We start from the raw sequence: 27,529 nt of genomic DNA, 5'->3' as shown, positions 1-27,529 counted from the left end.
CCCCCGCAGGGCCCACAGACTCCCTCCCTCAGTCCCTGATGTGTGTTGTCAGTCCTCTCCCTCTGCAGGTCATGACAGCCATCAACACTATCCTGCTGCAGTGGGTCATCTGTACGGGAGACACAGACAATCATGGCTGGATTCGCCATCCAGGAGTTCCTGGACTGCTTCGGGGCCATCGATGGGACCCACATCCCGATCCGTACCCCAGAGCATAGCACAGCAAAGTATATCAACCGCAAGGGATACTTCTCCATGGTGCTTCAGGCTCTGTTCAACCACCATGGACACCTCACAGACATTTAAGTCAGGTGGTCAGGCCAGGCACACAATGCCCGTGCGTGCCACAACTCTGGCCTGTGCCGGAGAATGGACGCGGGCACATTTGCCCCCTACCATGAGCTGTCGACAGAATGTGCTTGGTAATCTGGATGCTCCAAGGGTTTTGACAACAAAACACCAGTAGACATACATCCTCTAGTGTAGACATGGCCTACGTTGTGCAATTGCAGTGTATTCTTCTTTGGATTCCAGCGCATGCTTTTTGCAAGTGAAGAAACCAACTTTTCTTTACATAATTTTCTCGGCGACAAGCCATGCACAGCTTATAACCAGACACAGGCTTCAGAAGCTTTCCAGATTATTGGGGAAGGAACAGCAGCGTGAGGTAATGTGAAGAGTTCCCTGCTTCAGCATTAGCTCGGCATTAGAGTGAGGGACAATTGATCGTACAATTAAGGCATTAATTAATTACTTGATACCACCTTGTCCAACGTTTCCCATTAATACTAAAAACATTGTAAAGTAAATTGTGCCAAGAAAGTCAGACTTCCAAGCTTCCAGGCATCACAATTCTCATCACTAAATGGAGCCATTTATCAGAGAGTGTCTGCTAGAAAAGGTTCGAGGCAAGACTTTATTTTACATTAGAGGTTGAATTGCAGAGGCTGGTATGAGGAGAGTCTATGTAACAGTGACCACTCATCGAGGATTCAGCCATCGCGATACACCGGGTGTAAATCTCCCATTGTGTCTAGTGGCCCTGGGGCAGCACAGGACTGGGTGGACCCTGCTTATGCCTTTTAACGGAGTGCAGAATTGGCTTCTCTGCTCATCAGTGCAGAGGAAGAGATGGAAAAGAGGCACAATCATGATCTGACCCTTTCAAGGAGACTAGCATCATAATTCATCCTCGACTGGAGGAATTTTATCTTTTTCGATACTAGGACCTCCCAACCCCAAACACATTGCCTTCGCCCCCCAAATCTAGCTGGGACAGCACTTCCCCTTTAGCAATATGGGAAGAACAAGGTGGCTGTGAATCTTTACACTGAGAACTCCTCTTCTAGATTCCTAGCAGTCTGGTATCATGTAGAGGGATTCTATCTGGACTCTTCAGAAGGCTTCTTGCGTCCCTGCCCTTGCTTGCCCATCAAAACTGAGCCACTGTCTAGCCCTCAGTATTTACAAACTAGTGACCGTAATACAGACAAGGGAGAGGAGGAGAATTACTGGCCAAACTCCTTAGGGTGATGACTAAAGAAGTACTAGGCAGGTGCAAAAAGGCTCAACCAAGTGGGGGAGAAGCGGAGGGTAATTTGGGGCATTCTTCCTGTTCTGCCTTTTCTGGTCTCTCTGTTTTCATTTTTTTGCAGTAGCAAAAGCCATTTGATGCTTCAAAATTATTTTTTCCAATAGACAGAACCCAGGAAGATTTACTGGTTGGTTTGAGCATGATGTTGTCTCTTCCATCAACTATTCATAGCTCTCCTATCTGGCAGAACTGGAGGACCTTGTGTTCTCAACAGTGCAAACCCTGTGGTAAAAGTCATCTGAGCACTTGTGATTGAATCCCTGCCAATCTTTTCAGGAAGCGTCATTAGCTGCATCATTTATTTAATTTTCTTCACATGGATGAGTGCTTTACTGAAAGGGGAAAGACATTATTAGGGCTAAAGAATAGAGACAACTTTCCTAACTGAAACATAATTGGATTTAAGACTTTATTGTGCCTCGTAGGTCCAGCAAACATATTATATCCTGTCACATAGATCCTTTAATGCTAAAATTACTGATTAGAAGTTTATTCATGGTATTTATCTGGTATTGGGCATTAGCTATATCCCCAGTGTTTCAGAGAAATAAAAATCTGTAGAGAAACCAGGTAGCTCCTGCTCAGCCCAGGAAAGACAGAGGTGGTTATGACAGACAAAAGGAAACATTCTGAAGGTCCAGCAACAAATGGGACCTCACTCACAACAAAGGGTGTGTACATCTTGGTTGCCAGCTGCATGCTGAACCAGTTTTCATGAGCAGGGGAGTCCCCAGGGTCAATCCAGACTGAAGTACATCACAGTGATCTGTTCTGGAGTTACCAAGTGCATTGATTAATGCAGCTAGATTAGGTCACTGCAGCCTGGCGTGCCTTGGGCTGGCCCTGGAGACCACCTAAAGAAGAAATCAAGTCCAACACACTGGCAGTCCTGTCCGGCAGAGAAGACTGACTTGAGCACATCACAATAAATAATATTTTGCGCTGGCTGACTGTCCAACTTGAGGCTGATTTCACAATCCTGATCTCTCTCTTTAACCCCCTACCCAGCCTCTATCCTACTGCTCTGCAAAATCTCCTCTTGCTCCACACCCCCGCGCCAGCTGCACTGGAAAGGTGTGCCGAGGCTGACGGACAGCAGAACTTCCGGTGTCAGAGGACAAACTGTTCTCGGCGGAGGCCAACGAAGCGCAGAGTTCTCCCTACTGGAGATCATGCAGACCTGAGTCTTGCCATCCTGAGGGCAGGATGCAAGACTCAGCTCTTTCAGCAAGACTTCCCCTAAGCACTGAACTGAGAATCCAACTGCATCCTCCAGGAAATAAGCTGCCCAGGTTTGATTCTGCTTAAGTGAGCAGCTTCACATTTGGTGTAATGGTGAGCGATGTCAGAGGACAGGGTGGGAGCTTTGTTCCTTATGAGGAAAAATATGATACTTCCAAGAGTACATCCACACTGCAGCTGTGAAGATGCCTCCCAGCTCAGTCAGGCATAAATATGCTAGTTCTGCTCAAGCTAGCACACGGAACATAGCCAAATGTAGCACAGATGACAATTAGAGCTAGCTGCCCAATATGTACCCAGGGATCCAGGTAGCTTTGTACTCAAGAGGCTATCCCATGCTGCTGCCTCAGCTACCCCCAGCTCTCTTGCTGGTTTTAGCATGCTAGCTTTAGGCAAGCGCCAGTGTGCCTGTCTGCCTTAGCTGTAAAGCACACCCCAGCTGCAATGTAGATGTAAAACCTAAACATATATAACTCTGCCCACATACTGTACTGCTGGGCACCCTATAGATATAAAAACAACAATACTAATAAGCTGGTCCAAAAGTTGCAAAATTACAAATGCATTGAAAACAAAAAGATAAAAATGTCCAAAAAGTCCTATTAGTTGACCAGCTTACTCATAATATTCCCTACTTCCTTATCCTTTGTCATTATTTTTTGCATGACAGAACTGGCACTTGCACTGACCCATGTATTTGCAAAACTAACAGGAAACAAATGAGAAGAGATTCAAAATAAATGGACCACAAAATCACAGTCTAAACAAAAACAAAAGAGATCAAGCAGGTTGCATTAGTCCATTTTCTTCTGCTAGTGCCCTGTCACAGTGTTAACCCATTAATATGCCTGTGATCATTAATGCTGCAGTTGAGTCTTGACAGTCTCCTTCTAACCTGGGCTCTTCTCATACGGGCTGAAACATCATTATTTTATGAAGATAATCACGCATTTGTAGTGTGTGCTTTTCTCCAAATTTCTTTACCCATTAGTGCTGGGAGTAAAACCTAAGATTACTGTAATACAAAGGGAGCAGGGCTGTCCATTAAGCACAGTTAACTTATGCAATTAACTCAAAAATTAGTTGCAATTAATCACTGTTTTAATCATGCTGTTAAACAATGAAACACCAATTGAGATTTATTAAAATGTTTTGGATATTTTTCTACCTTTTCAAATATATTGATGTTAATTACAACACAGAATACAAAGTTTACATTGCTCAATTTATTTTATTATTTTTATTACTAATATTTGCATTGCAAAATACTCCAAAAGAAATAGTATTTTCTATTTCACTCAATGTAAGTACTATCAGGCAAATTCTTTATTGTTAAAATGCAGCTAAAAATGTAGCTTTTTCTTTGTTACTTAACTGCACTCATAAATAAAACAATGTAAAATATTAGAACCTACAAGTTCACTCAGTCCTACTTCTTGTTCAGCCAACTGCTAAAATAAACATGGTTGTTTACAGTTGCGGGAGATAATGTTGCCTGCTTCTTATTCATGTCACCTAAAAGTGAGAACAGGAACTTCTGTAGCCAGCATTGCAAGGTATTTATATGCCAGACATGCTAAACATCTGCATGTGCCTTCATGATTCAGCCATCATTCAAGAGGACATGCTTTCCATATTGATGATGCTCATTCAACAAATAATGCAGTAATTAAATTTGTGACCTGAACTAATTGGGGGAGGACTGTACATCTCCTGCTCTGATTTCCCCACATTCTGCCATACATTTCCTGTTATGGCAGTCTCAGATGATGACCGAGCACATGTTGTTCATTTTAAGATCACTTTCATGGTAGATTTGATAGAACATAAAGAAGACAGCAATTTGACATTGCTAAAGATAGCTTCAGCTCTCAGCCTAAGTTTTAAAAAGCTGAAATGTCTTCCAAAATCTGTGAGGGATGAAGCGTGGAGCATTTTTTTCCTAAGTCTTAAACGAGCAAAACTCCAGTGTGGAAATTATAGAATCCAAAATACCAAAAAATAAAATGAAACTTCTGCTGGTGGCATTTGACTCAGACGATGAAAATGAACGTGTGTCAGTCCATACCCCTTTGGCTGTTTTTCAAGCAGAACCCATCATCAGCACAGACAAATGTCCTCTGGAATGGTGTTTAAAGCAGAAATTGACATATGAATCTGAGTCTCTAGCTATGCTTTGCAACTGGCTATAATTCGCAACACTGGTTTCAACAGTGTCATGCAAATGCATGTTCTCACTTTCAGGCAATATTGTGAATAAGGAGCAGGCAGCATTACTTCCTTCAAACGCAGTCTGCATGACTGGCTGAACAAAAAATAGAACACAGTGGATGTGTAGGCTCGAAAGTTTTACATTGTTTTAATTTTAGATGTAGAATTTTTTACACAATTCTACATTTATATGTTCAACTTTCATGACAAAGATTGCACTACAGTACTTGCATTAGGGGAGTTTAAAAATACCATTTCTTATGTTTTTTACAGTGCATATATTTGTAATATAAATAAAGCAGGAACTGTACATTGTGTATTGTGTTGTAACGAAAATTAACACACTTTAAAAAGCAGAAAACCTCTGAAATACTTAAATAAAAGGTATTCACAATGTTAATTGTGTGATTAATTATGATAATTTTTAATTACTTGAGAGCCCTAAAAGAAAGCAGAAAAAATATTTTTTGAATTTTGTCAGCTCACTATACAGATTCCTATGAACCGTACAAATTGAGAAATGCATTCACTATTTCTCTGTAAGTTATAGGCATCTTGGGTTTTACTTAGTATAATGGTAGTAAAAAATATGTTCACACAGATGGGTGACTTTTTTTTAAACTGACACTATTCTTTTGTAAAGACTAATTTCCCATTGATAACATAGGTTAGCATTCCAAATCCACAGTAGGCATGCATCCCCTTAGCTGATTGTACCTTTTGGTCACCTCACTGACCTAATCAGTCCTGTTACATCCTGTGTTCAGAGCAGCCATGCTTCCAGAAGTGGGTAGAAGCAAAACTAGAGGCAGTGAGCTAAGCCACTGGAATGAAAAATGTGCCATTATTTCATTTCTTCATCTCTGAGTACCACTTCTAGAGTGGCTTTATGGACCATGGGTCTCTCTCACTGCAGTACACAGCGCTTCTGCAATGTAAGAGAAAGGACGAGCAGAAAACTCATTCAGAATGAAGGGTGACTGTACATATACTGTAGTCAATCCCAAATCATTTTTAGTAGGTAGGATGGGGAGGTAGACATCTGCTACGGTATCTGAGGCCCTTCCAAACAGCTCTTTGGGTCAGGCACGTTTTTCTTTCTGTCTGTCTGCCATCTAGTGCAATAGAGTCCTCCTGGACCACGAGGAGCTACTGCAATACCAGTATAAAAATAACAACAATAAGAGTATTTGAAATTGGGTAGTAAGTTTTTTCAACATGTTTTACCTTTCTTGAAAGCCAGACCTGTCTCTTTTACACGGGTCACATAAAGCCGACGAAACCCTTCTTCTTCCACAGAAGAGAGAGAAAAGCCTGCAGAAATACCCAGAAACACAATTAAAACAGCTTCAGAAAGAGCTTACGTGAAAAGCACAAGAAACATGAACTCTATTTGAAGGTGCTCTGTTCCACAATGGGCAAAATCTTTGATAAAGCTGTACCTGAGCCTATTATGAGGATCCTTTCCTCTTTCAAGTAGCTCCATAGCAGTAGTCAAGACATTTACTCATGTGAGTAAAGACTTATCTATGTAAGTAATGGCTTTTAAGAACTGGGGCACACGTTTTCAGGGGGCCGAGGGTGGTGTTAAAGCTTAACAAAATGAAAAGTATTAAAATTTTCAAAAATTACTTTAAAGGCTAAACTGAAGTTTCTTGTTTACGTAAATCATTTAAGTTTTATTTGGGGGGAGAACACAGCTAGATATTGTTGAAATGCACTTAAAACTGACTTGTCACAAACGGTCACTCTAAGTAGTTGCATATTTGCTGACAAAATGTACACAATGTTACGGTTTGTGTCCCAAACACACCAGGGCCAGGAAGTTCAGAGTTCTGGCTGACGCCCCATTCTTAATTCTCACCAGGCATAACAGTGCCAGTTCAAGCAGAATGTCATCTTTTTATTTTTGCGATTTCCTGAGCTGATTGGTAAACTGCCGCCTTTCCCCTCAACCTCCTCAGCTGCTGCTGGCATCACTTGTTACTTGCTACGTCTCTGTGAACATTTTTATGGCTAAGTTATAAACTTGCAAATCCTAGATTTATAATGGAAACACGGATGCGGCTTAATTTTAAGAATGCAAATGGCACTACTGTATTTAATATTGGCGATTCTCTGTATCCATTACTTGGATTTAAGACAATGTCTGTTTTATTGGGTGTATAAAATAAACTGCATTTTATTAATTTTATTTATTTACTGTTGACACATACCTAAAAACCGTGTGCTTTTCTGGTCCTCCAGATGTGTGCAGGCAGCATTTTATTCTTTTTTCAAGGAAAAATTTTTATGAATTGTTAGAGAAGGATGGATTCAGCCACCGGTCAAGAGGAAGCAGGTGTACTAGCAGCTTATTGTGACTCCATGACTCCCTTCAACATGACATTTATGGATGGGAAGTTATTCTTTCATTCATCATTAAAGAAACAGGGGTCAGCCCACGGACTTGTGGCATATGGCCCTTTACCACTTAACAGACCACTGGGAGACTTGGAGGTGGGCTCCTCAACTTGGAATATAAATGGAATCTGTCAAACTCACTTCATGCACTAAAGTTCATAGGAAGAGAAATTCTGAACACACTGAAGGATGATCGGGGGAAAAAAAAGTAGTAATTAAGGGCTTGTCCTCACTGCAGAGTTAATCCAAGTTCCATCCATTCACAAAACCCCCATTGAGGCTACAGAACGACTTAGAACACACCAGCTGCTAGTCCAATCACTCTGTGCTGCTCCAATGTTATTTTGCAATGAGTGCTCAAGCTAGAACAACCCATGAGGTATTATTAACTCAAGTATAGGTAACTTCAGCTCATGCTGCACTGGCAATACAGCCTATAAATTGGCTCTCAAAAGAGGTACTGAGACCAAGACATTAATGAGACACTTGTGAGCTGTTAATGAGCTGCATTGTCCCCTTTCACAGAAAACTTGATAAACATGGACAAATTCAGATGGAAACTGCAGTGTTTCATCTCAGGCTGGGTCTACACTGCAGAAGTACTTTGACCTAACTTACATCAGCACAGAGCCATGGGAGTTATTAAATCGCTTGTGTGTGTGCATGCTTGGCTTCTTATGTCAGCAGTGCATGTCCCTATCAAGAGCACGTGTATTGCCAGTGTGGGGCAACGAGGAATGGCTTCTGAAAGCCAGTAACAAACAATGTCGATGGTAACACTGTGTCAACTTAATTGTATGTATACCACTCAGGGGGGACGGTGTTATTAAATTGTCACAGGGAGCCAAACTTAAGGGAAGACACTTCCACAGGTAGGTGAATACAATGCCACTAATGTTGACCGAACTGTGTGGTGTAGTGTAATCTAGACCAGGCCTTACTAGAGCTTCTCTGAACCATTCGGCTTGAGGAGCAGGGTTTGTCTGCCTTGAGTCACTTTACCTCAGTCAAGTCATTTGACCTCTCTGCTGTCAATTCTCCCACTATTCAGTGAAGACAGTAATGCTTCCCTACCTTACAAAGGCACTATCATGATTAATTAACAGTTAGTAAGATTAAAACTGTACAAGCATTATTATTATTATTATTGTAGCTGGAATGCTAGCAACAGCAACGGTTAATGTTGCCTACAATTTCAGTAATGATAACATGTCTTTAAAGAACGCTTTCTCACGTTGGCTGCACAAAACACACAATTTTGGTACACTGTTAAAATCTGAAAAATGTGCAGTAAATTTGCGTTGGATTGAATGAAGCACAGTAGTAAAAGCATATGATAATTAGGATGCAGTCTTTAAGAGTACATGCTCCAAGTGGTAACAGTATGGCCTCTTTACACACAATAGTTTAAGATCCTGCATAGGTACATTTTATAACTAACATCGGCTGCAAATCAGCAAAGCATCCCTATTCAAGAAAGCACTTGTACAGGTGCTTTTTTCCTGGTTTGGGGGTAGAGTGTTGCCACACTATGGGTTTTTATAATTAAAGTGTTTTTTAAAAACCTAGGACATTAAAAAACAGTCTGTTAAGACAACAGCGTTTAGGTTCCTAATGCCAGAAAGGTATTCAAACACGCTCAGGCATTTTTTTTCATTTTTCAAGAGGTCAGTAGGATACTCTCTGTGTGTTAAGTTAAGCACATGATCTTGGTAGGACTGTAAAAATGAACGCTGTCTTAAAGTTGCAAAGGTTGTGTTAATCTACATAGAGACAGTCTCAAGAATTAAAAAATCAAATGCACTTGCAACCTTAGCTCTCGTCATTCATATGCTGGCATTTTAATATAGGCTTAGTATTACATGATCATGTGTTTACAGGATCCATGCCTACTCCCATTAAAGTCCAAAGCAGTTCTGCCATTTCTATCAATAAGCACAGCAAGCACTATTAGGAATATCATCTGCAAGATCAGGCCTGCCCACAACACTTGTTTCCTGCCTCAACAGCTTAATTGATCATTTTATTTTACAATAGTTTGTTTTCATTGTTTCTTGCTTTTTACATTTCTGCTGCGGAAATAAAACCAAAAGGGAATAAAGATAAGGCCTTAACTATTGAAGTCGTCTCAGACGCAACATAATTGTTGAACCTGGGAGTCATAATTGTGCTAGTTAATATGTATGTCTTTAATCTTCAGTTTTCAAATAGCAGACAGTATCAGAACTGTGCCCCAGAGCTCAACATTCCAAATGGCCTACAGCTGCATAATAATCAGTTTGGGGAATCAAAATTATTCTATTCATTAAAAAAAGAATATTTGGATAAACATAAAAAGATACAGACTGGCTGCCCAGGGGTAGGTTGCAAAAGTATGTAAAAATACACTAATTGCCTGACCAAAGGGCTCTCCTGCCAATCTAAAAGCCTGTAATTTTGAGTATTAAAAAGCTAAAAGAAGAGATAAGACAAGAGGGATTTTTCTAAAATGATAACCAAGGCGTTTCCCCTATTTATAAACGTGGTGATATTATGGGGCACATTCCGGCTTCAGAGATGTAGCGTGGAGCCTCTATCGATTTCACAGGGTGTGCCAAATTTGTGTATCCAAAGCCTGTCAAGTCCGGACAAGACTATGGCCTATCTCGAGCGCTCAGGAAAGGAAGTAAAGGGGCACAAGGCATTTCCATACTTCCCTGAGATGACCACCCATGTTGTGAGTAGCAGCATATAGGGGAAAGTATCCTCTGAAGGGCCATTATGTAACCTCTCCACATGGGCAAGGAAGAGACTGGAGGAGGCTAGAAATGGGTGGAGACAAGCGTCCATTCCCCTTGGTCCTGAGGCAGCACTGAGGGACACATGAAACTCCAGACACAGAGACGGTGCTGGATAATTTCCACTTAGAGCAGCAGGGTAACCAGGAGGCAGACTGTGACTCCAGCCCTCATATTAACATGAATGGGCACAAGGGAACTTTCAGTGCACAGCAGCAAGATTTACATGGGCCAGTTAGTGTGCCACAGATTGGTGTGTTGCAATGTACACCCAACCAGTGTGTACTAGCACCCTCTGTACCCAAACCCAGAGTCACAATCTGCTTCCCCATCTGTTGCTGCATCAGTGAAACAACACACCGTCACCTGGGACTTACTGCAAAGCCACAATTTAACTGATAATACAAACGTTATCATAACACACAGCTACTGGGAGAGTGGGGCTCTGTTATGAAGATTCTGCATCTCGCTATTCCAGGTAGCAAAAAGACTCCATGGCGACACAGCTTTGCGCCACATTCCAAATAACAAGGATTTTGTACGGTAGGTCCTGATGCGCTACACCAACAAGAAAAAACATTTGCCGTTTCCCAGATTATAATTTTCATGAGTGATCTGCAGGTGCCACTGTCTGTGTGCCAGCGACGGCTCTGCATTCAGTTTGTTAGCAAATACAGACAGAAATAAATCCCGCTAGCTTCAGTGTGCGCAAGATGACTTTTCAAGGCTCATCTCGGCTTAGAGGATGTAAGAGTCAGGTGTGTTTCTATTTTGCTCAACAGTTCCTTAAGTATTTTAGTCAATTGTAAATAAGTGTGTGTTTACACCAGCGTTCAATAGGAAAGCAAACAAATCAGGAAGAAAACTTACCATAAAAATCAGAGGCTGTATCGGACTTCTCAATCTGAATGTGCTGTACAATTTTTTGACAGATTTCTATTTCTTTGTATAACTGAACAGACAAAACATTTAAAAATCCATTATCACAAAAGGTTATACTCTTTGTCACCATTCTGAGCAATCTTTCTTTTTTTTAATTAAAATGGCTGAAAGGGACCCATGACCATTTATTTATTGCAACCTTCCCCACACCTGTAAAAGGTATTGCTGGAGTCACTGAGCTTTACTTTTAGGAACAATGGGCTATAATTAAAAGAGGGGAGTGTGATATTTCTAGCACTGCCTGCATGCAAGGTATTATATGCCAATGTTCCCCAATCAGTTTAGTTCTGACTGCACCAGTAATGTAGAGTTTGGTCTCCAGGTCTTTCTCTATGATAGTCTGGAAAAAGTCCAGGTGGGGAGGAATTCTAATTTAAAAATACATTTAAATCATTATTTGTATTGAAACCATTTTCAAAAATTTGAAATCAGATATTTTATGTTTCCAGTTCTTTATAATCTTAAATAGGGTATTTTATAGCCTGAAATTGTGAAGTGGATTTTTTTCAACTCATTTCTTTGTTAGTAGAATTTCACATCGGACACAGACATTTCTCTACTGCAAAATTTCACGCTTGAAATGCTTATGTAGGTGAGCAAGCTCAGTCTTCTGCTGTTACAGGCAATCCCATCATATAATCCCATTTATAAATTTATCACATTCTCTCTTATTGTTATTTTCATTATTATTTATTCCAATACCATAAACTCAGAACACATCGATGATACGTGCAAGACATCCCTCCTTCAGATGCAGGATTACTAGCCTAGCTGTAAACTGTTCTTTTTGTTTGTGTTGGCAGATGGGTAGAAAAACATTTACTATAAATTTACAAACATATCAACTGTCTAAATAACTACATTGTTAATGCTGAAGTAAGTCAGTATGGATGTGAGTAAAGATTTACGCGCCAGAAGAAGCATTTTTTTTAATAAACATACATTTTCAGCCCACTGGTGTTATAAATGTTTAGACACCTAAAATCATATCGTAGAATCATATGATGAACTTTCAATACTATTCCTGTGAGTACAGCTATATGGCTGGTTAAATATTGCAGAATGTGAGCCAGAATTTTCAATATTTTGATTTTTTGCCAATGGTAGTTACTTTAAAATTCTCAAAGAAGAGACCCTACTAGAGTAGTGCCTATTTTTTAAAGAGTACAGTCATAAACTTGTTCATTATCATCAAGCTGCAATAGTAAAAACATTCAAATTAGTTTTCCAAGCCTGATTTAAATCAAAAGTTTTTTAAAAGATATTAAAATAATTATGTAAATAACTTTCATTGTAATGACTCTGCCCTGGAATCAATAGAAAAGTTTACTGCAGATGCCTTAAATTGGGATATTTTCACAACATAAAATGTTTCTGGTCCTTCTCCTCAACGTAAATTGTACCATCTAAACCAAAAAGGAAGTCCTGAAGAGCACACAATGCCAGAAACAAAATGAAATGGCATAATTGTGTGAGAGAGTACAGAAGGCTGAAGCATAAATGTTCACATGAACACTGCACAGTCTGCAGACTACAGAGTACTGCTTCATAATAACTTCCTTAATGGAGGGGCGGTTCTAAAGACATAGAAGCAGACCCTTAGAAGGTGTACAGTATCACAGCTTCTCTAACTTTTAATCAGCTCTGATGATTTACACAAATCAAGGCTGTTGCCCATGGAGAGGTGTTGGGGCTTAGCTGGCATGTCCAAGATACACAGATTTACCACAGATTTCCAAACAGCCAGTGGAGATGGAACAAATTGGGCCACAGCTTCTTCTACAACTAAGCATTGATATAACTAGTGACTGTGTGGGTACACCATAGATTGTAAGGGAAGATTTCACCTTCTTATCCCTCCTTCATATGTCTCCTGCACAACCCTTCTGTGCTTGGGCTCGGTCTGGACTACAAAATAGTGGTATGTCTATGTAGACACAAAAAAGCTGGGGCTGGCCCAGGTCAGCTGACTCAGACTCATGGTCCCTGAAGCTGAAAATCTGCTGTGTAGATATTCAGGTTGGTCTGGAGCCCCACCTCTGGAAGCCCTCCTGCCTCAGAGTCCTACAGCTCAGGCTCCAGCCCAAACCCAATTATCTACACAGCAATTTTTAGCCAGCAGTCTGAGCCCAGTCAGCCTGATCTGGGCCACAAGTCTTTTGCCCCAGTTCAGATGTCCTCTCGGGGACTAAAAAGAAAGCCCAGAAACTTACCACCGGATAAGCACCAGCAGAAGGACATCTTAAACAAAGAAATTTAATAATCTACTCTTTTGTATTGCAGACAGTTCACGACCCTCTTACATGATGTGTTATACTCTCATAATCAGTGAGCCACAGCCTGACATCATTATCAGGAAAGCCCCATCTCCAACTCTAGGTGGCAGTGCTTCCTTTGTTCCAGTCAGATTCCCTCTAAGATCCCAGGGTTTCCAAAGACACAGCTATCTCCAGTAGCTTTTTTCACTTTTCTCAAGCCTTTCATGTCCTCGCACAGATGCCACTTTCCTCTAAAGCTTTGATTTCTCCTGCCCCGATTTTATGTAATTCCTGAGCTCTTACTCCCAGCTCCAACCCAACACTTGTGCCTTTACTGTGTAATCCCTTCTTCCCCACTTAAAGCCATGCATTAAATTACAGAATAGTAACCCCTCTATCAGATGGAAAGGAAAGCAGTTTAGTACGTCAGCTTTCAGCCAAAAGATTCTCTGGCTTACTTACTGTTGTAAATAGCACTTAAAATAAAACATAAAAAGCAAGTATACTGCAGCACGTTTAACTCTTTAAAAAACAAATCAACCAACCCCTCTGAATTACAAGTTTTAACACATGGGTTTTTTCTAAGTTTGAATATAATTACTTCACTTACGTTATCAAATCATATTTTTGAAAATACACATTTCCAAATCTGATTGAAAAAAATCCTGTGGTTTATGATGAAAGAAGAGAACACCTTAGATGCCTCAGAAACGCTATTAAACTTTTTCTAATGGAATACATTTTAAAAGCACTTGATTAGTAGGAAGGTAGACAGGCAACAAATATTACATAATCCTGTAATTAGCTATTTGAGAAGACTACAAAACTGTAGGCTTTAGTCCATTTTATCTTAATTGCAAGAGGATCTCTTCAAGAAACACCTAACAAAAATAATCACAAAGATTTTCTAGTAATCACATACATACATAATATTACATGTACACTATTGTCCTTCTGCTAACATATTAGGTCCTGGTCCTTCAAACACTTATGCACACTGCAAACTTTAAGCCTGTGAATAGCCCCAGTGATTTCAAATAAAGACTTTGCATAAGTTTTGTAGGATTAGGACAGTATTTTTCATTACCGTGGTGCCCAACATGCAAGACACGAGCTACATGAGGCTATTTGGCCTGTTGAGTGTGGCTAGTTGGCTACTTTTAGCATAATGTGGCTAGTTTGCTATAGCAGTAATGGCTACGGATTGGGAACTGGTTGGACAACACAGTCATAGAATGTCAGATTCCTACCTCAGCTCTATGCTACCCTGATATTGGGGGAATTTCCCAGGAGGCTGTTCTGATCCTTCTAAGAATTGAGTGCCAGAATCTAGTTCCTTAACATCTGAGTTTCCTGATTTGAGTGCTTCATTTCTCAGTTCTAAATTGCAATTAAAGTTATTCTTCATCACTGATTTTCTCTATTTTGTTTAAAGGTGCTAATGATGGTGGAGGTGAGTGGTGTTATTCAATGCCAACACATCCTTACGTAAAACACCATTAACAGAGGCATCTTTAACTGTAAGATTTAAACATCTTTAAACTGATTTTTTTTCTTCAGCAATTTTTGAGACATGTAAATTCAAATATTGCAGTTAACACATATGAGGAAAAGAACTTGGTATCACGTGAATAATTCCAGATCCTACCAACAGGTGAAAAATCTCTCCTTTGAGCAGGGTCAATGTATGGAATGTTTTGTCACAAAAAATGTGTTTAGGAGCAAACTGAAATTTAAGAACATTAATAAAAAGGGGAATTTGAGTGGCGTTTTAAATTCAACCTTAAACATATCGGTTGCCACCAATGACAGTGATTTTATTATAACACAGTGAGGACTAATCCACTCTGTTTACAAAACTTGTTGAGATTATTTTATTGGAGGCAAATAATGTAGTTTATAGGGCATGGCTGACTGCTGTGGACTGCAAGGCACTGTAACTACAAGGTGACTTGTGCTCTACAAAATCAAAAAGCATAATTCCATGTACTACAAATACTAGATAACTGCATCTGGATTTAAAATCGCCTTGATTAATGCAAGCGAATAGCTAATAGTGCGCTGTAAACGAAAGTGTCATTTAACACTGATCAGCAAATAGCATTACCAACTCATATATGTCCTCTTCTGGCTTTGGTACGTAAAACTGCATCTGGTTTTCTATCAGGAACTTAAGACGCAGAAAATGAGCTGAATGATCCAGCTGATGTGCCTGCAACAAACATAGAGAGGATACTTTAAGGGAGGAAAAAAAAAACTAATTAAAAGAAGACCATACATCTTTAAAGTAGATAACAGATAATCACACCATAGGGGGAAAAAGTTCCCTATCTACCATTAGAGGTGCAAAAATTTTGTAACCTAAATAGAATCTGAAAGTTTCTCTCTCCTCCCCCTCAAAATAAGAATTTTTTACTTAACTGCTTATTGCTATTTCATAGGCAATGCTATTACTGTAAGTATTACCTGCAATTTTGCTTTTTTAGCAGCTGTATCCTCACCCACTGCTTATTATTACACGGACAATGAGCTCAGTACAATTAAAGCAAAGGAATTAGAGCATACCTCCTGATTTCAAGTATATATTCTGGCTAAGAAAAAAAAGATACAATATTGTGTTTTCATACTCATAAGGAAGAGTTTCCTTCTGAACCTTTTTATGTTTAACATTCAGGCATTCTGTGATACGTCTGTAAGCAAGATTATGCTTAAAATATCCACTTCAGTGCTTTAGACTGTAAACAGCACACAGTATGCTAGCTTTAGAAATTATGAGGATGACTCTAAAGATGCACACAGAGGCTATGTCTACACAAGAGAGTTTTGTAGACAAAACTGGAGTTTTGTAGACAAAGTTTACGAAGCATCTTCACACAAAATGCGTTTTGTTGACAGAAACTGTCAGCAAAAAGACTGTGCAGACACTCCGGAAGGCTTTTTGTCGACAGAGAAGACCAAAAACTAGATATGTTTTTATGTGAAGACGTGCTCTGTTGACAGAAGTTTTTTCAGAACATCTCTTCTGACAGTAACTTCTGTGGACAGATGCTTCCAGTGTAGACATAGATAGTGTTTCCATTAGGAAGTAATTCAATGTCACTTTAAAGACATTACAGTTAGCTGCACGTCATTTGACCTGGGAGATGGTAGTGACCTTTCTTCTGCACAGTTAATAAATTTAAATGAAACTGAGGTTAATTCAATGTGTAATCAAAATGCATTAAGGCACTGACAAAGGATGTCATTCAAAAATTACTTAGCAAAGCTAATAAACTGTTGACCAACAGTACTTAAGAAAATCCAAACATGATTCACAAATATAGGAGACAAGTACGTCCCTCACTGTTATTTGTGGAGTCCAATTATCCATTGCTTGTATTTAGAAAACAGTCATAAATCGCAAAACTATCCCAGATTTTAGTACAATGATTGCTTTGAAAATCTGTACAGGAATTGTGTAATTTGATATTTGTTGTTCTACTGTTTTAAAAATTTCAGCTATCCAATAACAAAGCAGGAGCAATACTCAAGGACTGAAGTGAGACCAACCACACATTAAACATAATTAATATTTCAGAGTAAATACAGCATGTGAAAAAAATTAAATATCAACCTATGGGGTTTTTCATTTATGAACTCTGCAGCGAACATCTAGGACTAGGAAAAATTCACACACTGAAAAATGACTACAATTAAACAAGTATTATTCACAACTAATTAAATCAAATCCATAGCTGACTTTATATCAAAATCTGGTCTAATTTAAACGGATGAAATTATCACTACCTAAAACTGAATATCAGCTTGGACAATCATTGTAATTTAGACAATATATCAGTTAACTAAAACAATCTGAAGTTTACCACAAAATAATAATAGCTAAACAAGACATCTTCATTCTATCACAACTTTCATTAGATCAGCAGATTATCAGTTTGCCATTTTCTGTATAGCCTATTTATATTTACACACACACACACACACACACACACACACAAAACAGAAGCACGGTTGCTTTAATTGTGCGAAATAATAAATCAGACAGACATTAGTTTCTGCTCATATTAATCTACTAACACCAATTATCAGAGGAGCCAGTAATGAGAAACCTGCCCCATTAAACAGTGTCTGGACTTTGAATCCAATAAAAATGCATTTATACACTTGTCTTGTCCTTGGAAAGTGCTCTGAACATTTAGATTGATGACCGAGAGGAGGTCGCTGATAAATCTCACTGTGGCTACATCTACACTAGCATTCCTCTTTTGAAAGAGGCATTCAAATGAAGGAAATCGAAAACGCAGATGAGGCACAGAATTACCTATCTGGCACCTCATTTGCATATTCTTCTTTCGAAAGAAGAAATGCCGTGTAGATGCGGCTCTTTCAAAAGTAAATCCCATCTTCGAAAGAACCCTTCTTCCAAAAAAGAAATAGGAAGAAAGGTTCTGTCAAAGACGGGGTTTACTTTCGAAAGAGCTGCATCTACACTGCTTTCCTTCTTTCGAAAGAAGCTCTTTTGAAAGAAGAATATGCAAATGAGTTGCCAGATATGTAAATCTGTGCCTCGCTTGCATTTTGATTCCCTTCATTTGCATGCCTCTTTTGAAAAAGGAATGCTAGTGTACACGTAGCCTGTGAGACTAGATATGGAACGGGTAGATGTCCACCCCATTGTGCGAGACATTTAAAACAAAAGTGGACAAAGCAGCACAAAAATATGCTGTCAGTAAAAAATCATGTAGTGACACAGTAATGGAATAGATGACTCAGTAGCCCATCCCTGTCATTGTGCAATCTCTTGCGCCTGAGATCTAATGTACATTCTGCAGCTCATTCAGCACCAGACTTGTCTGCATGGCACTTACTGACAGAATGACGTGCCAACAAGATTTAGCTTGACATGTTAAATGGAATTTAACAGAATCTAGAATAGGGATGGGGATCCTATGACCTGCAGGCCAGATCTGGCTCTCAGCTTCCCTTGATCTCCCTGGCCAGCAGCAGGGAGAGCAGAAAGCAGCAGAGAGCCAACACTAAATGTCCTTTGTGGCCAGATCTGTCTAATGGGGGAAGAGGCAGATGTGTGTGCTGCTTTCTGCCCCCCTTCATCCTGGGATACTCTATCCCTGCACCACTCACCTGCAGGCTTTTTCCCTACCGCTCCCACATACGTTTAACAGACGTGTTAGTATGACATACATAAATACACTTACAGAACTTGAGCTTTGTTCTTGTCTTCTAAATGAAATTACTTGCTACATCTTAGAGAAAAACAAAGTATCTGAAAAATTAGCCAAAATACTAAAAATACTTAAACAAACCCCTAAAACATGATTACACACAAACAACAGCATTTGCAAGAAGAGTGTATTGTTCAGCAAGGATTCTACTGGATTTTGAATTACCTGATAGAATAGTTGAGATCAGTTTAATGACATGGGTAGTCTTAACTACATCTACTACATGAAGAGGATTACATGAAATGTAGATCTTGAAATGTTTACTATACCAGAATGTGACTGTTTCTCAGATGGCAGATGGCAAACTGATGTGAAATGATGTGGATCAGATAGTAAAAGGAAAATGAAAGAGCTAAATACAAGAAACAGAAGAAAGAGATTGATCATTAAATGTTATCGAAAAGAATGCACCTCTCTGTATTTTCCAGACTGACAAGTCTTATGGAAAGGAAAGAAACAGATACTAGCTCTAACTCCCGCCCACCTTAACATAAATGCATCACGGACCATATCCTTAGATGGTGTAAACTGAAGCCTGTGCAGCTCCACCAATTTCACCAGCTGAGGATCTGATCCACTGAATTAATCACTCTTACCCAGAAGGAAAATATCAACCCTAAAAATAAATAATTACTAATAGTGTATCATCCAACTTCCCTATTATGTCTCTCTCTTAAAAATGTCATCTCTCCCTGACTACAATGAGGAGCTTTCAGAAGCTGCAGCAGTCTTTAGAAGTGCACCTGGCAGTGAGCTGAGCACCCTGTGTAATTACCCAAAACAAATGTCTTTCTTTGCACCTTCCAGCTCTTTAGCAGTACACACAACATATCTTTAAAACTCTCCGAAGCTAAGCTGTTAGGAGAGCTTGATATTTCAAATAAAATGAAGCCCCACTTTACAGAACAGCATTTAAGCTTATGCACGTTAGTTTTAGTTTGCAAGTCAAGTGGTTGGTGGAATACTTCATTTGGACACTCGTATGGGCTGGAGTCACCAAATCTATGAACCCCATTTCCTGCCATTTCTTCCTTTTAATACCCATTATCCAATTTTTAATCTGAATTACTTATTCTGAAAAATAAATGTGTTTCTAGTATATGAATGTAGTTCCCATCTCTTCTCCCCTTCCCCACATTGAATGAAACTGGCTCTGCAACTTAGGCAGACACAAATAACTTTTATACCAGTGACATCATATTCTTTTTGAAGTTTTTGCTTTTGTTCTCAGAACACACCTTATTTGGCAGGTGGCTGATACCTGAAAACTGGGAGCTACTTAGCAATTTGGGAAATAGATAATATCATCACATGTGTTGCAGGAGGAGGGCAGGTGACAGGTAACAGGGTTGCAGGAGCTAGCTCTCTCCTTGGGTAGCAGCTGGGGTTGGCAATGGGAAGGAAGAAGACAGCATAGCATGCAAGTTTTCAGCAGCAGGAAGTTCTTTTGGGTTACCTGTCAGGGCAAGGGGATAGGGAGATTGTTGTAGGAAAGGTGAACTGCATGCAGTCGTGACACCCTGGAAAGGATTGTAAATGGTTCGGTGGGGGTGTCATAGAAAGGTAGTTTATAGAGTCACATGAAATATTTGAAGAGAAAAAGACAATTAACAAAAACACAGAGTTTCCTTTACAGAGCTAAAAACCAAGTCTAACGAATCTGTTTCTTATCCAACGTGGCATGATTTTACTGAACAACTCAGTGTTATTGTGCTCTTACATCTAAAGTCTAGCTGGTCTGTTAAACATAGTGCAGCAGATTTATTCATGAAATGCCTAAACATTGGAAATTAAAATTTGTCACCAAAACGTTCATTTCTAAGTGCTCCTTTACCTTACAAATCATTTCCAAAACATCTTTTGTGGTGTCACCTGGACGGATTACTGTCAAAGCAGGCTGGTTATTTGGCAGGCAGAACCAAGATGGTGTAAAATACTCATGAACCCAGATGTCACAATCAGGATTATGCTGATGGCTGCTGGTCAGTGCCACTTCTTTTTCCCTCTGAATAGAAAAACCCATTAATTAAAACACTGATAGTAACATAACATTCATCTCTTCTTCAGTACTAAATGAAAGGAAGTTACTATGCTATATTATATATACACCAACTCTGGAAGCCATTTAGAGGAAAGAGATTTCATTCACAAACCTACACTCAGAGCTAGTCTATATTAGAAAGTTTTGCGGCTTTAAATATACTGGTACAGATTAAAATGGCGATTCCACCACACTACCTCCTCATCACCTCCCAGTGGGGACACAATTTTACTGGTATAAATGTGCTTATACCAGTATCGTTTACTTGACTTTGGGAAGAAGAGTAAGTTATTCTGGCATAAAGAGACTTTAAATTGGTATAACTGTGCGTATGGAAGGCTAATATTAGTACAATTACACCCTTAAAAAAACCACGTTCATAATCAACATAACTATACCGATGTAACTTTCCCAGTGAAGATCAGCCCTTCATGGATGCCCCAGTAGCACTGGAATTATAGTTTATATATTGCCATTTGGAATGGAAAAATGTTGGCCTTTTTTTTTTTGTACATCACAATAGCAATATCAATGGAGCTGCACTATCACAAAATTAATTCCCACGCAGAATTATACTAATGTTCATCTAGTCCAGCAGGTCATCTATCTCTAACAGTATCCAGCACTAGCTGTTTCAGAGAAAGAAATTACAGGAGGCAGTTCTGAGATAACTTGCCTCCAGGGAAAGTTAGTCCCAAACCTCCAGTAATTACAGGTTGGTTTATATCCTAGTGCATGAAGATTCCATATCCTTTTCAAAACTTTCTTTTAAAAATATATCTGTGATTACACAACATTAATTAAAATGATCGTGTAGTTTCCATGTCTTGGGACAGACAGAAACAGGCTAGAAGATATGGACTATAACAAGCAATAAAGGCTGTTGAATGGTTAATATAGTGCATAGAGAATCAAAATATTTGGGTGCTGTTCCTACCTCCATTAAAGATTTGCTGCAGGACCCAGCCAGCTCATTAACTCTACGGTTCTCTCAGTTTCTCCATATGTAAAATATGGCTAATATAGCCATATAGAGGTATTGTGAGTTATATTCAGCAGGGAGCGTAACGTACTTTAAAGCCCCAGTGACGACGCATTCCATATTCGTTATGGGAATGTGCTCCTAAACACAAATAACTGGAATATGCTTTATGTGAGGTACTTCATCTGAGATCTCACTGGAAAGGTTGTAACCTATTGAATAGGATTATCCTATTTATATACATGTATCATTTCTGTGTCTGAAGGTGGGAATATTGACTGTAGATTGATTAGCAATGTGCTCATATTGCAAGAACCTATTACCTGCCCAATAATGAAGAAGCCAGACACAGAGCCAAGGCCCCATTAGCAAGACACAAGGGGGCTTAACCTTCCTGCAGACATGGGGATAATCCCGAAAATTTCGGGGGCCATGCAGAGATATGTGGCCATGTCCCCTGATGCTTGGGTCCACCTTGGAATGCTGTATGTTTTCACAAGAAAAGTGGGAAAGTGAAGACTGAATACAAAGGATTCCTGTCTTATGAAAAACTTTCTTAAGGCCTTAACTCCATCTAATACCTTCCCCTCCATTGATCTATCTTATACCACTTCAGGTACATAAATAACATAGCTAAGGCGATATACTCACTACCGCATCTTCCACACGTCAAGATCAGCTGGGGCTTCTCTCCCATTGACTTCAGCAACTCGTCTCATCCTAGTGGAGTACTGGAGTCAATAGGAGAGTGCTTGGAGATTGATTTATCACTTCTAAGCAGACACGATAAATTGATGGCTGGTGAATCGATTGCTACAGTCAGTCCACCTCATGGTGCAGACTAGCCCTAAGTGTGGGGATTGAAGTGATTTTGGTCATCAGTTTTTTCCAAGATGTAAGCTGGAAATGTCTAAGACTGAACTGGGGGGAGGTTTGGGCCCAGAATGGAAAAATTTCCAGTCTGTGAATGAAGCTTATTAGAACAATTTCAAGGGTGAGATATTACGTGTACTAGTTTCTTTAGTGTAATAAGCTGAGCTTGAGTGTTGTTTAATTTTGCTTAGCAACCTACATTGTTCTGTCTGTTGTATCTGATGACCACTTAAATCCAACCTTTTTGTACATAACAAAATTACTTTGAGTAACAGGGAGGTAGCCGTGTTAGTCTGTACTCCAACAAAACAAAGCAGCAGAAATGTAGCACTTTAAAGACTAACAAAATGTTGTATTCGCTGATGAGCTTTTGTGGGAAAGACCCACTTCTTCAGATACTTTTGTTTATAAACAAACTCAAAATAAGTAAGTGTTATGGGGGACGGGGGTAAAGATGAGGAAGGGAGTCTGTGCATCTCTCTCTCTACATTGAGAAAGAAAGTGAAGATACACACACACACTCCTCATAGAAATGGAAGGGACCTCCGGAGGTCATCGAGTCCAGTCCCCTGCCCTCTTGGCAGGACCAAACACCATCCCCTATCAGCTGCAGGTGGAGTCACACAGTGAAATTCCTACTCACTGCCTTAAAAACATCATCCTTAGCAATGGCTTAATAGTGTTTTATAGCTGAATTTCCTCTGGGTGCTTAGGAAGGAGATTGTGACCATTTTGGGAAGCTAAAAGCCTTGCACATGTGCATACAATATTAAAGCTAACGGTGGAGAACACTGTACTTTCCAAATGCAATAATCCTAAATTAGAAGCAGGTTCACATATATTTTTTGACAATTACTATTACCAAGGCCTGTTTCATATATTTTAAAATGACTGTTACCTCATCACCTCATTAGGGTGTTATCATAATGCTGATGATGTTACTGTAAACTTATTAATGCATCTTATAAGTAGTAATATGCTAAAGCTGGTAAGTTAGAGATCCTCCTCGGGTTCATAGTCCTTATGGGTTCTGCAACTCCAGCCGCAGAACGGACTGTGGATATCTGTAGCTATGACTGCAATGACTCCATCCCCCTTCATGGCAAGATATTGGTGTACAGAGGGTGCCGGCTCAGCATCTTGCCCCCAGTTCCCTCATATTTGACAGAAATCACTACATTCAGAGTTTGCTATCCTAGCAGCTGCCTCCCTATCTAGATTCTACCTCATCTTACTAGCAGTGCAAGAACATGCTTTATTTTCAAACCCTAAAGAACTCCTTTGTACAATCCAGGTTTTTCTTACCTTGCCATCTGGTACTGTGTCATCAAAGATTCCTTCTAAAGACTTCTTTGCAGAATCAACACCTTCACCAAAGACCTGCAGGGCCCAAAGTGCTACTTTTTAATGAATAGCATAATGAAAATATAAACTCCAATTCAGACACATTACAGGGTCTTAAGAAAAAAATTCTCTGATACTGAGCACATAAGTTAAACTGACAAAATCAATTTCAATGATAACCTCAAAAAAAAGAGAGATTCCTAAAAACAATCAAGAAAGTCAGAATACCCTAATGGGTGGGACACCAGGCTGGGAGACTGGAAGCCCGAACTCTTATTTCCAGTCCTGTCAATTTTCCAGTCCTGTCCTTATTTCCAGTCCTGGACAATTTTTATCCTCTCTGCACTTCAGTTTCCCCAGTAGTAAAATGAAGATAATAAAGCTCACCCGCTTTCAATACACACTCTCAGATCGCCAGATGAAGAGTGCTGTAGCACTATTCTTACATGCAAGAATATTTGTTCACTTGTAAAGCCTCATCCAGATACAACAGTCTGGGCCCAACATGACTTCTTGCTAATAAACTAACTGTCAATGATCCAGCAGGAGGCAAGGGCACAAAGACAATGGGACTGTGCAGGAGGGAGAATACAAGTAGAGACGTATTTGCAAGATCCAGCAGCAACTGACTTGGAAGTGATCCAGATTTGCACCTCAGCAAAAACTAACAATCCACTATAGCTTTGGGCATAGGGCATAAACATTTATCAACTTGGTGAAGGGAAGCCCTGCAGCTTTGGTTTTATTACATTGGGCTCTACATGGAGCCTGCTACAGTTAAGACTGGAAAACAGTTTCTATAACTCCATTAATTCATTTGTTACTATTGGGTTACTAATTATTATTCATGTAACATGGCCACCCCTCAGACTATTCATGCGATGTCTAAGATGGGCAAGAAACTAAGCAGGCTGTGAAACACATATGATCACTGTTCACTAAAATTTACAATCTAAAGCCCATGTTTTAAAAAAATCTTAACTTCACAATCAATAGGACTACAAGCGTGCTTAAAATTAAGCAAATGAGTAAACATCAGCAGGATTGGAGCCTAAATTTACAGAGAATACATAGGTTCAGATCAGGGAAGGTATTTAGGTTCCTAACTCAAGTTAGACATACTGGGAACCTTCCAAAACACCTGCTTTCTGAATTTTCTTTAAAGCTAGGCCTCTGTGCAGATCAAACGTTTTTAGCCAGAGCAAAATTCTTTCAGGCAGTTTTGGATTGTGGAAAAGCACAGGGAAAACACACCTCTCCTTCTGTTGGGAGTGGAGGGGAGTGGGAAAGGAAGTTGGTAACCGATGGCACAAAGATCTGATGTCTGAAACTTGTCACAGACAGAACCCTTGTTGAGCACTAGGAACGTCGCTTGGCTTGGGGAAAATTTTTTAAAAGTAAACATGTTGCACGCAATGGAAATGTAACTTTTGAACATGCTCATTAGGCAGCAGCTAGTTGTCTAGTGAAACTCTGCCTGCTTTGCAATCACTGAGCTGAACTGACTAGAGAGATAGACAAAGGTAAGTACTGAGGTCGACTTTTAGTGTCTCATTAACATCACATTATATGGCCTATTCCTCAACAATAAATATTCCCCCACCCACACCACCATCTTAAAACAGGAAGAAGTCACAGGCTTAAAACCCTGCTCCGCCCACATCCCCCCAAAAAGAGAACAGAAGAAAGAGAAAACCTTGTGATTCCTGCAATTAGATGAGGCATAACTACCAATATCTGAAAGCTGTAATTAGGGATGTTTGGAGCAAAAGGAAGGGAAACACCTTCTTAATCCCCTGAAATACATTTGTTTGTATAAGATTTTGGGAGGGGCAGTGTGGGAACTTGAAAGATTTTGTTCAAAAGAAGATGAACTAACTGCAACACTTGAAAACTTCTAAGCTTCCATTTAAAGAACAATGCATTTCCTAATTTTTCCTATTACAAAAATGCAGTTTTAAATAGGTGTGCTGCTGCTGCCTTGATAACCCAAATTTGCAGAAAACAGTCTACAGATAAAGGACTGCACCAGTAAACAACCCATGCACCTCAAAACAAGGTGTGGGCCTCCAACCTCACTTGGGAATAGTGTTCCCTCTAGTGTTTTCTATTCATGTGCAGAATAAATTTTGTTATGTGCACTAAAGCATTTGCAGATGTGTGCCACCAGTAGAAACACAGGCTGCCAGCTGTGGGCACTCTGCTAATCAGCTGGGCAGTATTTGAATCTTTCCTGGATGGCTGCCCCAGTGCTCAGCTTACAGGAAACACTGGTTGGGACCATTTAACCATGTTATATACTTATCTGCAATTACAATGCCTCATTTTATAGAAACAGAGAGGAAGCCATGCTAGTCTGTGCTACTCCAGAGAATATGAAGTGTTATGAATACACCATCCTGAAGGAGACTTTAAGGCTGGATATGCAGTGCACATTAAAAGTGTTTTGCATAAGCAACACCTTGCCTGAACTGGAGTAATTTTTTTCAAAAAATGTCTTCTGCACAGTATTAATATAAGCCCTGAGAATAACAATAGTATATATTGTTCTGTCTGTATACCTGGTTAATGCTTGGCCTCCCTTGTTTCTTCTTTGAGGTAGTATCCAGTCCCCAAAGAGAAGAAAACCTGCTTCTTCGTTTGCTGGCAGATCTGGACATGGCCTGGGTTCTTCTTCTTACTCCGGACTCTTCTGTGCGAGCTGCAACCTGCCAGTGCCATAAGGTTTTAAAATTAAAGGCTGCAACATCCCAGTTGCTTACAGGCTTTGACAATGAAGTCTAATGAGAAACTGGTAAATAATGGAGCAAAGGGTGTATTCATAACAAGAATGTTGGTGACTCGATCGGCTACTTGTCTCCCACTGTAACATACCTCATTCATTCCAACATTTTATATAGAAAGAGTCAGTATCTAACTTTTCTGAGGCCCAGTTTGAGTCCTAGTTTGCAAAGCATGAGTGCTCAGCACTTCCTCAAAAATCAAGATCCTTTGTAATCTTTCAGGTTAGACACCCAAAAAGAGAAGTACCCAAAAATCACTAGTCGCTTTTGAAGAGCTTTCTCTGTGTCTTTTTTCCTAGCATTAAGTGGACTGTGCTCACTTAAACAGAATTAAGATTTCTAGCAGGCTAAAATGTCAGGCATTTAAATACAAATATTTCCTTAAAGATGAACAGTGTCCTTCAAAACAAGAAAGGGGAAGAAGAAGAACTAAGCATATTTTTTCTGTTCTGAATTCCTCCAATAGCCAGAGTAAGACAGGCTTTCAGAACACAATTCTTTCCCTATCACTTTTTCATTTCTACCTTCCTCTCAGGCAGCTTTCAATCTGCTGTAATGCCCCAGCATCCATCAATCAGTGACATCACAATTCCCCTGGAATCCAGTTCTAGTGACAATTTATTATTCTACAGAATAGTTTTGCAGATAGAGAGACAGCGAGAGAGAAAGAGAGAACAGATTGTTAGATTAAACATAGTATTTCCCTATGAAATGTGTGCCTTTTAACAAATGACCCCACCATACCTAAACCCCGAAAATCCAGCCCCATTACTTCATTGGGGCACCAGTGGTACTTGGGATTACACAGTATGATGAAATCTGGAGTGCTGCAGTTG

At 39.7% G+C, this 27,529-nt stretch overlaps 1 protein-coding gene across 1 annotated transcript in view; it reads right to left on the bottom strand.

Moving 5' to 3' along the window:
* Positions 1 to 27,529, bottom strand: part of TIAM1 (TIAM Rac1 associated GEF 1) — a 148,124-nt gene that overhangs the window by 65,850 nt on the left and 54,745 nt on the right. The window contains exons 8-13 of the mRNA XM_074997087.1: positions 26,472 to 26,618; positions 23,872 to 23,946; positions 20,505 to 20,675; positions 15,535 to 15,639; positions 11,098 to 11,179; positions 6,275 to 6,361 (exon numbers count right to left, since the gene is read on the bottom strand). Coding sequence (XP_074853188.1) covers positions 6,275 to 6,361; positions 11,098 to 11,179; positions 15,535 to 15,639; positions 20,505 to 20,675; positions 23,872 to 23,946; positions 26,472 to 26,618 — 667 coding nt within the window. The remainder of the gene's footprint in view (positions 1 to 6,274; positions 6,362 to 11,097; positions 11,180 to 15,534; positions 15,640 to 20,504; positions 20,676 to 23,871; positions 23,947 to 26,471; positions 26,619 to 27,529) is intronic.

The sequence above is a fragment of the Carettochelys insculpta genome, chromosome 1 (assembly GCF_033958435.1).
Source record: "Carettochelys insculpta isolate YL-2023 chromosome 1, ASM3395843v1, whole genome shotgun sequence".
In the NCBI taxonomy this organism is placed as follows: Eukaryota; Metazoa; Chordata; order Testudines; family Carettochelyidae; genus Carettochelys; species Carettochelys insculpta.
The sequence above is the reverse complement of the archived record's forward strand: the minus strand, read 5'-3'. Positions and strand labels throughout refer to the sequence as shown.